The 15,861-nt window shown below is 45.9% G+C and overlaps 1 protein-coding gene across 2 annotated transcripts in view; it reads right to left on the bottom strand.

Annotated features, from left to right (window-relative positions):
- LOC144828272 (uncharacterized) overlaps window positions 1–14,820 on the bottom strand; it is an 86,418-nt gene extending 71,598 nt beyond the window's left edge. Inside the window, exons 1-2 of one of the 2 annotated variants that reach the window (XM_078686351.1) lie at window positions 14,689–14,820; window positions 672–788 (exon numbers count right to left, since the gene is read on the bottom strand). In XM_078686351.1, the coding sequence (XP_078542477.1) occupies window positions 672–788; window positions 14,689–14,740 (169 nt within the window). In that variant the 5' untranslated portion in view covers window positions 14,741–14,820. Of the gene's footprint in view, window positions 1–671; window positions 792–14,688 lie in introns of both variants that reach the window. The other variant, XM_078686350.1, reaches the window with a different exon arrangement.
- Window positions 14,821–15,861: the final 1,041 nt, after the last annotated feature.

Raw genomic sequence — 15,861 nt, forward strand, 5'->3', positions numbered from 1 at the left:
GTCTCTGCCGTGTGGTTACAACGGAAGGGCATTCTGAAGGTACAGAGGAGGCTTGCAGCCAACAACTAAATAGCCAGAATTTGTTCTTAATTTGTGCTGGTGTTCTCTGGTGCTTGACACCTGACCTATTTCATAACAGCAGCACATATATATGACAAACCTCCACATGGTGGCGCTGTTGGTCTATTCTTAAAAAACACATGAGCTAAGTGTTTAACAATTGAATATAGGATTCATAAAATAATAACATCTGGGTGCTTGCTCAGACCCTTCTTACAGCTTTGGTTCACCTAGTCTAGTGCCAACTGTCATACTTTGAGGACTGTAATGGTATGTAGGCTCTTCTCTCTATAATCCCATCGTCCTTTGCCCTCTTACGTTCCACTCAGTGCCTGACCACTCCTCAGAGTAGCCATGAGCTCAAAAAATCTCACCATTCATTCATTCATTCATTCATTCATATATTCATTCATTCATTCATTCATACATTCATTAATTCTTGTAGGTGTGCCATTGGTACAGGTATCCAGCAGGGCTGACAAGGACCACAGGTGGTGCAAGCTGCAGTGTCCTCCTAAGAAATATCTTGGGCCCTGGCACCTTTTATTTTACAAATTAAGCACTGGCCAGATGTTAAGGACAGAGTTACAGATGTGGCATGAGACACTCACCCAGTGTGTTGTTCTCCAGCCCTTTGACGCAGTGAGTGACATCAGGAGGGCATTGCTTGAAGATACCAGAGCATTGGGTGGTGCCGGAAACAAGGCACTTCTCGCAAAGTAGGCAATCTGCTGGAAAAAAAACGCAATCTAGAGATCTGAGCAAAATTGTGTTTTTCATTCAAACATTGAGAAATACGTGTAAAAAACAAGTCTGGTGCTTTAGTCGCAGAGCGGAGCCCATTCACACTTCACGTGGAATTTTTTTAGGAATAAGGAGAAGAGAAGAAAGTTCTTGGACTCAGTGGTACAAAATATAACAGAAAATATGTAATGTATCAGAGAGTTCCAGTTGTTTGGAGAGAACAAAATGAAATATTGTAAACACAAAAGGGTGCTTAGGTAGAGACTAGAAAAAAACAAGCATTTGCAATGCAATCGGTCTCGACTTTGGGAACTGCTAAGTATTAACAAAGCTAGCATGTTTGTGCAACGTCACATGCGGCTTCCAGGGACAGACAGCATCAGAAAAGCTGCACTCCCCTTTCCTTTCAGAAATACATCCTGAGGAAGATAGGTTCTTTTTGCACACTAGTATAACTAAGGGTGAGGTTAGAACTCAACTTAAGAAAATGGCTAGTGGTAAAGCAGCCGGCCCTGACGGGCTTCTAATAGAGGTTTCTCTCGGGATACTGGATAAGGTGGTGCTGGTTTAAAAAAATCTGTTTAACAAAATATACATGCAGGGAGAATGCACTCCAACTTCATGGTCTGAAGCGACAGTGACTCTAATTTTGAAGTCGAATAAAGATCCGCAGAAAATTGAGTCTTATATCCCTGTTAAACTTGATCATAAGGTCTTTGCTGGGATATTGGCTGCAAGGGTGGGCAAAGTTTTAAGGGAATAGTGCACCCAGATCAGAGGGGGTTCATACCTGGTAGACAGTTGAATGACCTGACCTTTCAAGTCATAGGGGCAATAGATGTTGTGGTGGATAAGAAGCTGCCACTTACGATAGTTGCAATAGATGCCGCTAAGGCTTTTGATCAGGTGAACTGGTCATATCTCTGGGAGTCTTTACTAAGTTTTGGTTGTCTGAGAAATGTTGTGCTGGCAGTTACATCCCTCTACTATAACCCTCAAGCTAAAATCTTAGTCAATGGTGTCCTGACGGAATGGTTTAGCACTAGGCAGGGGTGCCCCTTGTCTCCGATATTATTTATTTATTGAACCCCTAGTTTGCTTGCTTAGGGCTGATCCTCCCATTAAACCCTTTAAAATCGGCGAATCAGAGTTAAAATTTGCTCTGCATGCGGATGATCTCCTTATGTACACATCAAATCCAGCTGAAGCTATATCTAGGCTGTTTGAGGAGATTGAAAAATTCAGTGAAGTTTTTGGTTATAAAATCAATAAAGACAAGACCGAAATAATGAAATGGAACACAGGGGGAAAAGTGTTGTATGAGATACCTCGGGATCCATCTAGTCCAGAAGCTGGTAGATATACCAAAGATTATCTGGAAGAGGGTTTCTAGAGAGGTTGCCAGTTTATTAACGCGCTGGGTAAACCTCCCTTTAAATATTTATGGGAGGGTCAACCTCGTTAAAATGATTATTTTGCCTAAAATAACTTTCCTGTATAATTTGATTCCATTGTCATTCCGCCATAAAGATATTGCTAAATTGCAGGGCAAAATTGGCTCTTTTATATGGGCCACTAAAACCCCTAGAATTGCTTGGAAAAAGCTCAGGAGAGGTCTTAAGGGGGAGGGCTTGCTTTACCCGATTTACTCATGTACTGTCACGCTTTCCATTTTAAAAAGTTTTGAATTCTGGCCAATAAAACCGATTCTTCCTCTTTAGGATTACTATTTCAGGCAATGTTACAGGACATTCCGCAGGGGCAGGAGTTTTTTCTCTATAAGTTTGGAGATCCCAAGTTCTACAAAAAAGTTAGACTTAAGATTTTGGGAGCAGCATTAAGGAACTGTTTTTTTATTAGAAGCGGCTTGAAAATTCCATACCATACAGTACAGGCTCCAATCTGGGACTCTCTCGGCACTCCAGAATGCCTCCAGGATCAACTCTGTCAACCACTTAGGTTGGCTGGTATTAGATCATGGGGAGACCTCCCGGTGGACTCGCAGCTGATTGGCTGGGAGTCACTCTCCAGTTTAACTTGTGGGACACTGACAAGATTTAAGTTTTATCAGCTATTGTGGTGGGCAACGCAGACCTGGGGCAATAAGGATGCAAGTCCGATATTCGATTCAGTCTCTAGAATGGGCATTTGGAAACATAAAGTCTTGTTTTGGTAAATGTTGCAGGCAGTAGTTAAACCAGCTGCTCTCAGAGTTTATTGTACTCTAGGGAAACTATCTAAAGTGACCGGGAGCGTGTACAACTGTCCCAGGTGTAAGTTTCCAGCAGCAGACGATTTCCACATGTCTGAGGACTGCCCAAGAATTACATCTTTTTCGACTGAGGTACGTGGCTTCCTAGAAGGTGTGTTGCACCAGCCGGGTGAAGTCTGTCCTAGGTTTATCTTTTTTGGTCTTATGACGGATTATCGTATGGATGCTCCGGCTTCTAAACTTGTGTTTTATCTAATAATCCTTGCAAGGAGGGAATTTTGCAGGGCTTGGAAGTCCGAAATCCCTCCAACCTTTGCTGATTGTCTAAAGCATATTATCATTACCAGTGAATCTGATATGGCTTGTGACAATACTAGTATACATAAGATATGGATGGCTTTAGTGGTCTGGAGGGAGAAGTGAAGCCAGTCCTATGATTATGCCAGGGTACTGTCGGTCCTGATTCTCCCCAGTAACATACGGTCTTCCAAGCGTTGTGAACAGGAGCGGGATTAGGAAACAGTATTATCTTGAGGTAGAACTTCCTTTTCCCGTTCCGTTGGCTTTACAGAAGGTCGAAGTATGAGGACACACAAAAAAAGAAGTACATCCTGATGCTGCATGGAAGGCCTCTTGTGAGCTGGGGCCGGTGGATGCTGAGGTGAACGAGAAGCCTTAGAGGGGGTGTCAGCGGGGACAGATCCGTAAACAGCTGAAAGCAGTTTAACAGGCACAGTGGCACCGTGGGCCAGTAGTGTGAGGGGCCCTTTATATTCCAGTTACTTTTTTTTTACCTTCCAAGGGAGAAGGGGGTCCAAGAAAAGTTCCTCATTTTGGCCTTGGGCACTGTTACTTATTTATTCATTTATGTACTGTGCGACGTATAGGATAGAATACATTATAGTAAGATATATGGTGCTATGCAAATAAACTGCAAGCCATATGTAGTGTTGGGCCTTAGGCCCACATGGGAGGGAATGATGGACACAGACATGGGCTCGTATAGTATAGTAACTGGCCACAAGCACGTGCAGCGGGCCCTTTTATTAGCGGGGCCACATCACTCTTGACACCCGTGATGGATGGGTGTGGGGGTGCAGTGTATCCAGCCCTCAAGGGAGTGACTGGGGTTACAGCTTCCTGCGGAACACTAGAATGTGTCCTTCAGGACTTTACATTCCTCCCCAACTTTATTGAGGAACAAACAAAACATTAGTCTAACCTGTGGGGACAAAACAAACTGTTAACTGAATACCGTAGGTTCATCAGTCTTCTGAGTCAGGTGGCAGGGCAACGTCACACAGGAGCCGGTGACTTTGCTTGCAGCAGGATCTTCTCGGCGGGCACCCGTGGTTTAACCCAAGGGGCACAGGACACGGCTGCTGGCTTGCAGACATCCGCTGCATACCGTCAGTTTGCTGACGATGACATGTCTTGCTGTCTTGCAGGGCTTCCACTTTGCTGACGACAGTGATGGTCTGTGGTGAGTTCTAACAGTTCCTTGTAGTGGGTTGCATCGTGAACATGGATGGAGCCCCAATTGAGAATTCACAGAGGTGTTGCTAGACTGACTGTCCCATGTTGAACTGCTTGGCTGTGACCGGTAACCTGTCGGTGGGGCAATGTCTCTTCTCGCTCTCCCACTTGAGGAGGCCCGTCATCGGGGTTGCTGCAAGACAGTAGGGGGGCTGCACTTGGTGCCACTTGTCTGCTGTCTGGGGGGGGGGCTGCAGGACCAATGAGGAGCCGTTACATAGTCGAACGCCCAACCCTCACGGGTGGATGAGTCTTGACCAGGAACTGGGCTCGCTGCCGCGGTCCTGGGTAAGGTCAGGTTCACAGGTGGCTTCTGATTTCTTTTAGTCGGCTGGTGTGGCAATGGTGTCGGACTCCAGTCCCTCTGTACTCGGAGTGTGGTGTTTGACGCATGTGCTGTTGGCTGGCGTGATGGTGGTTGCAGGCCATGTGGTGAGTCGGACTGACAGGTGATGGTGACTTGCTTGGAGAGTTTGGATGTCAGGAGGAACTTAGCAGCAAGGTGTCTCCGCTTTGTTGATGTTGATCTTCGGTGGCGGCTTGACACGTAGAGTGTACGGATCCTCTCTTGCCTGTTTTGGGGTCACTGCTGACTTCAACTTGAGACGTGTGAGGGTGGGCACTCAGTGCTTATCTGTACCCAAGGCATCTGCGGACAGGAGCAGGGATGCCGATTGACTCAGCCCTCCGACGCTAGGGGATGGACGGTCGCCTGGGGGAGCGTTGGGATGAGATGCGGTCTGCGCTTGCTGCGGCTTATGTTTGGTTCATCAATGCGGCTGTACCCTGGGACGTCGGTCCACCTTGGTGGCTGTCTGGTGTGTCCGGGTATGCTCTTGGCTTGCTTTGAGATCTCGGTCTTCTCCCTTTGTTGGACTATTCAGCCCACCTGTGAGGCATTGCTTCTAGTGCTGGCCTTTCACTTGTAATGGTGGGGGCTTGTGCTTCAGCATCCTTTGAATTAGTGCTTGAGCTTGGTCGGTGTTGCTTGAGCTGGAGAGCAAAGGGTTCACTTTTTTTCGCCTTACCATCTGAGGGCATGGCTTGCCATGCCTGGAGCAAATTAGGGCACCCTGTGGAGGCAGCCCGTCAGGGCATGTGGTGCACACAGCAGTTTCTGGGGAGATTGCTGGGAGTACTTGGCTGCAGCCTGACTGGACAGTGTCTCTCTGGAGTTCCCCATTTTTCAGTGACTGTCTGCCAGATTTGGTGCCTGTTCAGCTGGGTGAGGGGAAATCTCAGTTTCCTTACTGAAGGCTGTGGGCAAGATGAGAATATTAGCTGGTGTGTGGCAGTGTTGCCAAAAGTGGACACCGCACTCGAGTGGAGATGCAACCGCAAGGTGGGTTAGTGGTGCTAGCAAGCCCACAGTCTTTTATTGCTGTTCTTCTGGGTTCTGTGTCTTCCCACCTGTCATTCTAGTAGGTGGCGTAGCGCTGTAGGCTGAAGGACCACCGCAGACTGTGTGCCATTGTGTGCATTCCCTTGTTGTGTGTTCCTTTGGTTTGGGTGTAGTGTGCGTGGTGGCCACAAGATGGCAGTTGCGCGCTTCAAACTCGCAGGACCCGGCAGTCTGTCCTGGAAGTGCGGGCCTCTGCCAACGAAGATGCAGGCACCAGGTGGTGCAGTGTCCTGGCGATTCAGCGGCCTTGTGCTGGAGCCCGGATACGCATGAGCAAGGGGTCGAATGGTGAGGTGGCGGCTCTTGTTCTTTGGCAAGTAAGCAGCTATTGGCTGTCTGTGCACGTTTGTTGTTGCAGGGACGTGGCCGCTGGGGGTACAACTTGCTTCAGGGACCCTCCATGCCTTTATTGTGTGTTGGCCTTCGAGGTGGCCTGCAGGGGTGTTGCTTACTGTGTGTCATGGTGCTGTGTGACATCACCAGCTGTGGCAGTTTGGCCTCCGACTACAAACTACGAGCGTTGGTGGGGACCATGGTGCGGAGAGTGACCGCAGGTGGCGCTGAGGCAAATGCGTGCGAGTCACCTTACTCACAGTTCTCCGGGCCATTCAGGTCCAGCGATGCAGCATCGCAAGGCAGGATTCCCCTTTCCTCGGGTGGCGCCAACACCCGAGGAAAAGCGGCACCGGGGCGGCACTCTCTGCTTCGTGGGAGGCCGCACGGCGCCGGGCAGCTGCCTAAGGCCGCGCGGTGCTCCTCTCAGTCACTACGGAGGTCGGCTCTCTCGCTGGATACAGAGGTCGGTACGCTGCAAGGCTTGTAGTAAGTGGCTTGTTCTTTTCCTCAATGGGTGAACCGGCAGGAAGGACGGCACTGGGGCTGCCGGTGTGGGCACCTTTTACGACTTGGGCTGGTTAGCTATGTTGCGCAGGGGAGCTGTGCCCTCGCATGTTGTGTCTTATTCCTCATGGCGGCATTAGCATGTCCCCTCATCGCACATGCAAATTGGTGGCTCTGAATGGGTGGCAGCTGCACCGGCGAGAGGAGGTGAAGCGGGGATTCACTTACGGGTCACTGGACCCTGCAGGCATGCCAGTGAGTGGAGTTCCCATACTTACCGGAGTTGCCAGTCTGTCCTTCCCTACTTCACTCTCACATCAGTGGGGATTGAGGCACAGTCCCATTCTGGTTGATGCTCCGTGAACTATAGAGAGCGGTGTCTCGTCCGCCCACTGTAGCAGTCACTGGTGGCCGCGGACAGCACTGTGGGGGTGCCGCCTCTTGGGCACGTATCCTCCCCCACGAGGGACAATGAAGTGCCGAGCAGCAAGAACGCAGGCAGGCTACTTGTCTCGTCGCCAGTGTAGTTTTGGGCCTTAGGCCCACATGGGAGGGAATGATGGACACAGACACCGGCTCGTATAATATAGTAACTGGCCATGAGTACGTGCACCTGGGCCCTTTTATTGGAGGGGCCACATCACTCGTGATACCCATGATGGATGGGTGTGGGGGTGCAGTGTGTCCAGCCGTCAAGGGAGTGGCTGGGGTTACAGCTTCCTGCAGAACACCAGAATGTGTCCCGCTGGACGTTACACCATACACAGTACCAACGTACACATAGAAAAGAAGCATAAAGGAGCGTTAAAGAGGCTTGAAGGAGGACCTTCTGCAACATATGATGATGATGTGTAATCAAGTACATATATAGCCAATGTCCTAAAGAAAAAGAAATCTCTATTTACACCACATGCTTTAGAGGGCTGTGACACTGCTTAGGTGCTGTTCATTCTATGGACTTTCACATATGCATGCTTTTTTTATTTTGAAGAAACAAAATCAGTCACCGATCTGCGTCATTGTCAGCGTCTGTGAGAACAGAGGAATGATAGACAGCGTTGTCTTAAACTCCTTTGTGCACATTTTTATTTCAAGTGCTAGCCTTACATGATTAATGACAGTTAGCCCTTCGGAGAACATCTCCACGCACAGCCAGGCCCTCGCTCTTTATTTACCACCATCAGCTGATTTATTCATACCCATCATCTCCAGGGAGTTGCCTCTGTAAGCTGTAATTGTACTGTCAAATACAAGCATTCTTGTCATGTTTTTGAGGTTTGTGCATTTACAATGTGAAAACACTCACACGCATATGTCCTCTCCAAAAAAATAAACGGTGGCCCAGTGCATTAAACGTGGACTGGTAGAGTAAACTTCAACTATTTAAAGACAGGTCCGAGTTCGAAATGTAACCCGTCCTTTAGAAATAACTAAACTTTGTACAAGTCAGTAGAGTCCTAACACCCATATTACATCAGCCACTCCACTTTGCAAGACCCAACAGTTTTTTCATCTAAGTTATAGCCTTGACAATAGTGTGATCCCGAGCTAAATGCTGTGAACAGTGACAGGTGAGTGCTTCCATTCTCCTAGCAGCCATAATAAAACCGACGTCCCCCATAGACCACCATATATATTAGTGCACTCTCTCTAAGCTGCTGCTCACAAGACTGGAGTCATCCAGAAAGCGAATGGTTAAAAAATCACTTCATGTTATCGAAGCACTCAATTCTACCACTGGATAATTCCTTGTATTGTGACACGTTTTGTTCCAGTGCAATTAAAACTCCTGAAAACATAATGGCACGGTGGTTATATCACCAATGGTCCGCGTCATTGCCCCTATTATGTGAATGTTACTTCAAGATGCCTCTTTGGGAAACACCGTGTCTCAAATGAGTTACCCTCAGAAAAATACAAAGGTCTCCAGTAAATCCAGTTACCTAAACTGGTATGGCAGTCAATTACTGCCCTCTTGTATTGTAGAGTAAATACAAATATAAAGTGTGCCCACAAACAGTATCCTCCCTGATTATTACGGAAAGCTGACCGACGTAGCTCCAATTATATGAAAATATGTCTTGCTCTGTACCAGACGAGCAATCTGCATTTCGGGCCGGGGCCTCATGGGTTAAAAGGGGAAACATTACTAAGCCCCGCCTTTGCAGCTGTGAAGTGAGGGGGCGAGTGACAAAAGGATGTGCAGAGGGGAGCTGGGAGTGAAACAAATACACGCAAATCAAATCAAGAAAACATATGCGATTAAAAAAAATCAACAACTGAGACAGTCAGACTGGTTACATTTGTATCGCTGTAGTCAGTCATTTTGTGGAAATGGACTGTTCTGGTCTAGTGTTGAACTAATACTGAGTCAATGCCAGTAAGAGACATTCTCGCTGCCTGTGCTGTGACCTCTAAAAACACTCTTGGTGTCGGCATTGCTACACTCCATCCAGTACGACTACATACTACAGCATCAAGGCGCTGTGGTTGTCAGTCCCAACATTACACAGGCCCATCTCAATCCCAGCAGGAGCTGGAATCACCAGGGACAATCAATAACAATCCACATTTGTAAAGCGCACAATCACCCTTAAGGGTCTCTAGGCGCTGGGGGCCGTCGGGAAGATTAAGCAAGCTATTGCCCAGAGTCACATGGTGCTGGGCTAATCTGCCGCCGGTGCCAGGGATCGAACCGTGATCCCCAGCTTCCGGAGTCAGTCGCCCTGGCCGCGGCGCCACACCTCTTCCATATTTGATGTTCTCCTAGTCCTGACGTGTCTCGCGTTCTGAATGGGGTGGCAGTCTCTCCACGGCAGAGCCCCCCGAAACAAACTACTGGGATTGCGTCAAGGTGCGTGAAGGACAAACAACCTTTCTGTCTTGAGATAAAAGGCTTCGTTCATGTGATGTCTCCCGCCTGCTCCTCTGCAGCTCACCGTCTGGAGAGGGCCTTGCAGCGCACTCATGACGCACTGCAACTAAAAAATCTTCCGCCGCGGAGAAACTCAATACAGAAAATAAAACAAGTCCGGTGCAACAATCTAGTAAAGGGGCCAATAGCCATAGGAGGAATAAAATGACGACATGGACGTACTGAAACTCTCTGACTCTCCTAATCTTTAATGAGAAGAAAAACCAGCGGTCGTGAGGTTGGAAAGGCGCCACTGTCCCACAGCCTTGAAAGTGGGCATTGCAGCTGAATGAAGCATGTCATCAGGCTTGAGTTCGGAGAAACTCAATAACGAAAATAGAACAGGTCAGGTGCAACAATCTAGTAAAGGGACCAGTAGCCATGGGAGGAATAAAATGACAACATGGACGTACTGAGGAGGGACTAAAAAGCCTCATACTGAATCAAATGCAAGCATTTACACACAAGCCAATGAAAAGATGGGCGGGGTAGTGGGTGCAGCTTCCCCGCTATACTGTATACAGCATCTCTCAACGAGACAGCGCATGCGCTGCCTAGTCGAGACCTAATGAGGCAGAATGAAGATTGTAACAGACTGAGACAGAAAGAGACTGATAAAAACAAAAAAAATGGCAAGGCCCAGGCACATAGAGAAAGACAAGACCAATAAGATAAGAACAAATAGAAAGAACTAGAGAACCAAATTTGATGAGCTGTGTTGTGTCAAAGAGAGAACAGAACAACACCATTTTGAAGATATTGTGTTTTTCTCTCTGTATGTGCTCGAGCACTTTTTTCTGCCTTGCACTACGCACTATAGTGCAAAGAGGTCTGTGTTATGTGTCGCATGGGTTTTGGACTGGAAGTGGACCTTTCCACTACAAAATTCTGTGCTTACACATATTCTTTAAAATATTGGTAATTATTGTTCATTAGAGCACACATGCAAATTTGGAAATGCTAGAAGAAAAGAGCATATTTAGAGTGATGCACGTACAGTGCAAAGGCTTCAGTAATGTTTACAAAGCCACACTCAGCCTGATTTCCATGCCTTTGCATGGATTTGTATAGAAATGTAAAGCAAGGCAGCTACTTGTGATGCATTATGTTACATTTCCACTTGGGAATTGTTACATGAGTGGATCAGGGGTGTTCCCATGCATTCTGCCATGGCTTTTTGCTGCATTTCCGGATATTGAAAGAGTTTTGAACCTGGGACTGTGCTGAAGAAGTACACCTTGTTAAGCCAGGCAGATTGAGGAGAAATATCTTTATATTTCCCTTTGTTATTTCCTCTTGTCATATGTACACCATTCTGCAGGACACAAAGAGAGAGGAAAACGCCTCTAAAGATGGTTTTTGTGCAAGAAGGTTATCCTTCCTGTACAAAAACAACCCTGCCTGCAGCGCAGTGTCCTTGCATTATGGTGCAAGGGTGCCTACACAGCCTGCATAGATCTAGGAGGCACACAGTGCCAGAGGAAGGAGCAGAAATATGCAATGTTTTCGTAAATAAGGAGCTTTTCTGCTCTCTCACTCAGTGCAGCTTTGCTTGCTGCCTTGCGTGACATGAAAGTTTAGTAAAAGCATCTTCTTTCAGTTCTTCTACGTAAAGCATAGGGAGCATTAATCTCTTAGTTAGAACAACATGCGCAGAAAAAAGTCAGTTCCCGGTTGTCTCCTCTCTTTTCTTTTTATTCCTCCTCTGTGAGTCTGACTCTATAGCTGATAAACATGGCTGTATTCCAAGGTCAAGCTGCATGGCCCTGAGTGTGTGAAGCACACTTGTCAGAGACACTCCATGCAGTAGTGCCGGAACAATTGTCAGAGTGGAGCTGATGCCACCAATGTCACATCACTGAAGCCATAGGGATTGAGAAAACTCCAAGCATCACCCAGAGCTAATAAGGACAGGAATAAGGGTGCAGTATGTGTCTGGTGGAGCATATTGTCCACACAAATGATCCTAGTAACATCTTGCACCATCACACTTCAGAATTACAAAGAAATGTGCTTCTTATGCACTTTACAAACCTCTGATAAAGCCTTTAACTGTTCCCCTACATTATTTATGAACAGACATTTGCCAGAATTTATTGCCTGGCATTTGACCTCTGTCTTTGAAGCATAACAAATGTTACCAGATAAAAACTAAATTTAAATGTGGAGCCTTCTGGAATATCCTCCAACGGTTTTCTGTGTGACCAAGTAATAGGTATCCGCTTTAGCTCCACGATTGTTACCTTTGACTAGCATATCCAAGACTTGACGACTGAGTGTCCCATCCTCTTATCAATTTACTTGTGACAACATATAAAAGGTGTGATTCAAGGCAGACAGTCACAATACACAACTGCCAAAGTTTTAATTTTAAGGGACGGCTTTTAGAATTCTTCACTCGGCCCTACATGATCCTGTCCCTTGACACAATTTTGGCACCCATTTGAACTATTACCTGTCCTTGAGACAGCTTCAGGAAGCAATCTACTTCCAGTTACTTTTGGTCTTGATGTTACTTTTTAATGTGTTTTCCTGAGGAAGGCCGCACGGTAGCCGAAACGCGTGTCGATACCTCCAAGACCCAGCTCCACATTTTTTTTATTCAATTTCAAGTTTATATATATTTTTTTGTTTCAGTGCCGCTAAGCATTTGTACATGTGTATTGTTTCCATGTTTTGTGACATCTATTATTTTGTAATGAATATTCTGAGGCTGTCCAACATGGTTATTTTAAGAGTGCAGAGTATAACAAAGATTAAAGACTCACTTTTCTTCCCTAATCGAATCTAACAAACAAATTAAAATGAACTCTCTACCAAAGTTCAAAACATCTTGAGATGCCCCTCGCTCAAGTGAGTTGAGAAACCCTGTAGGTGTTGAAAAGAACTCTCACCCCCTAAAGCAAGTTGGTGGCATGCTCTGTCACAGAGTTCCTGCTCCTGGGTGCGCTGTGACACCTGAATGTCAGGACAGAAGGTTTTTCCAGACTTTTGCAAGGATCAGAGGATTAAAATTACATCAATGTTACCCACCACTCAAGACAATTTTAATATTGAAAACTTTGGGTAAGATTAAAAACATAGTTGGATATGATATGAGGTAGTGATGAACTCCCTCTTCCTCAGTCTACATGTTTCAGCCATCTAATAAAGCACCCACAGGGTCAGTGTGGCTTTCTTCAGGACTGAGTGGCCCTATCACTAGTGTGTCATTCCCAATCGGTGAACACATTCACGCTAAGACATGCAGTACATACGATTTCTTTTATCACTCTGTGTGATTATCTGAAGTGAATACAATAAGTGGGACATAATTTGGGTTATTTGGTGGCTGTTTGTGATGCTAAATATGGACTAAGCCAGCGTAGCGCTCATATGCCATGCGCTCAGTTCCAAACACGCTGGAACCGATACATTATAATCAGGAACTTTTAGTGATTGTTTGTCAGCCCACAGTACTGACCTTCATGCAGTAAGCATTGGTTTAATGCATAAACTGGTATAGTTCTTCTTCACTCAAGATTCTCAGCAATGGCTGACTGGTTACACCCACTCCCAGCATAGAACTCCCTGGGATAGATGACTGTGCAAACAGTTGTTTCCAGCTGTGTAAAGACACTGCGGGCACAGATGGCCAATCCAATGGCTATTCACACTAGCCACTTGCTACCACTCATACATACATATCTCCAGGTCCGGCTGGTGAAGCATGCTTACACCCTTGACATTTTAAATGCATATAATATAAGGTCCTTGGTAAAGAGCATGCTGTGGCTACCATATGGGAACTAGGGGCTCAGATGAAGCTAGATCTTACACCAGCTTGATCCTTTGAAACTGTTCTGCTATGTCACTTGACTTGCTTTAGAGAAGCCTGGGAGAAGTTGGATCTCAACATTATGTTCACTGCATCACTGTCACTGGATTCAAGCAGAATTATTGGACATTTATTTTCCAATTCCTAAAAATCTGAAATCTGCTCTCATGCAGCTATTTAACATACTGCTATAGATTTCCAGTTTTTAAGGACTCACCCTCACAGTTTTAAAAAGAAATGAAAGGTATGAAGTAAATATGAAAATATAAAATAAAGAATAAAGCTGATCATTCCAAGATGTTCTATTGAAAGGTCGCATCTCTCTTGTTCTGACCACTTGCTAATCAATGAAGCTCCCTCCCAATAGTTCAGAGGTGCAATAAGTCACTTCCAGAAATTTTTTCTTCTACAGAGAAACTGCGGGTGAAGCATGGTTCAAAGAATGCACCGTAGGTGCTTGTGCATTTCCTTCTGAAACCCACTGAGGACAAAAGAGAGAACTGTAGAAAGAGGGTCTGGAGACATTGTGGTTCAGTTATTTCTCTGTTGCCAGCAGCCAACCTTCATCTTACAGTCAACTTTCAGGCAAAGATATGTTGGTGATCATCTAATGGTTACCATGACAACAGGTGCCCTGAAGATGATTGTGATCATTCTTCCAATGCACCTCTTACATTGTGAATGATCAATATTGGAAATACAATCCTCATAATGTTAAAAATAATTAACATTCTTTAAAGCAATCCAAAGGTGCTCGGTTTCTATTGGGTAATTAGAGTGCGCTTTCATAGGAAGGCTAGCAGGACAGCCCCAAGGTACAGAACTCACAACCTTAGCAAGGTCCAGGTCCAGCCTTTCTGGACCTCACGCAGAACCATAGGGACAGTACCATTCCCCCTAAAGAATACAAGTCATTCCAATTAATTTTACCTAAAGATCCTCCTAGAGTTTGTGTGGGGGGGGGTCCCTGGCATTTACAGGCTGTCTAAAACTGAGATAAAGAATGAACAATAGAGGGAAAGACAGAAACAAGGACAAAGGGCAATGATATGATAGAAGATTAAGATAGCCGGGGACATTTAAACTTACAGCAGATTTCTTGAGCGAATTAAGCTCTGTCTTGATCATTACTCTCTTAATGTACAAGTTTATGACCCTCTTACCTCCAGTTATCAGTGCCTGGAGCATGACCACAGCTGCAAGAAAGGCCCTCATGGTGCTAGCAGAGTAAAGATTAGGGGATGGAGTCTCTGACCTAGATCACTTGCTGGGTCTTCTGCACATCTCATGCTCAGGGCATGCCTTTTATACTCTCAGAGAAGGGGTGGGGCACAGGATTCCTGAGTTATGTGCACAGGATGTGGCTGAACTCTTTGTGTATGACTGGGAGCACTTCTCTGGTTGCTGGCATCATACCTTAGAAATAAATTGAAATAAACTGTAGGAAATGATTATGGCATATTTATTCAGTAAATACCAAGTTGTACGGAGGCCATGATTATAAGTGCTGAGCGCAATTCCAATCCAACAAACAGATATAAATATGTGTGGGAGTCATATTTATGAATAATCAACTTAGGGGTATTTACCCAGTGGGGGAGTATTTTCTACCTAAATCAATCAATCAGTCAATCAATCAACAAGCATTGATAAAGGACAGCAAATTACCTATAAGGGTCTTGAGGTATTAGAGATATTGACTGCTGAGTGGTTGTTGCTCATTTGCACATCCATATCTTTTCTGAATTGCTGGTGTGACGGAGTGGTCCACAGGTGCAGGGGAAGGTTTTTCCATGTCTTGAACACCAGGTGCGATAAAGAGTGTCCTCTGTTATTACTTCAGCAGATCCGGAGGCTGTCTGCGAAGAACAGCAAGCCATTTATAAGGTATCTGTGTGGCTGGTGGAAGAAAAGGTGGTTTCTGAAGTATGCTGATCCTTCGTTGTGCAGCAATTTGTATGAGTGGGTCAGCATCTTGAACTGGCATCTTTTCTTGATCCGGAGCCAGTGTCATTTCTTGAGGTGGAGTGTGATTTGGGTCATCTGGGGATGAGTCTTGCCACTCAGATTTTCATTGTCTGTAGTCTCTTCAGGAGATGTGCAGTGATTCCTACGTTGAACATATTTTCATAGTCCAGCTTTCGTGTGACAAAGACCTGTGTGAATGTCCTTCTGGTGTTGAATGGGAGCCAACTGAAGATCATGCAGAGCATGAGAGGGGTGTGGAAGCAGGCGGATCAGACTGCAGCTTCTTCATAGCTTTCTGTGAGTATGATGCCGAGGAATGCCGGCCTGGTCTGTCAGGGCAGGGGAGGGTTGACTTCCATGGGCCACCA

The sequence above is a fragment of the Lissotriton helveticus genome, chromosome 4_1, assembly GCF_964261635.1.
Source record: "Lissotriton helveticus chromosome 4_1, aLisHel1.1, whole genome shotgun sequence".
NCBI lineage: Eukaryota > Metazoa > Chordata > Amphibia > Caudata > Salamandridae > Lissotriton > Lissotriton helveticus.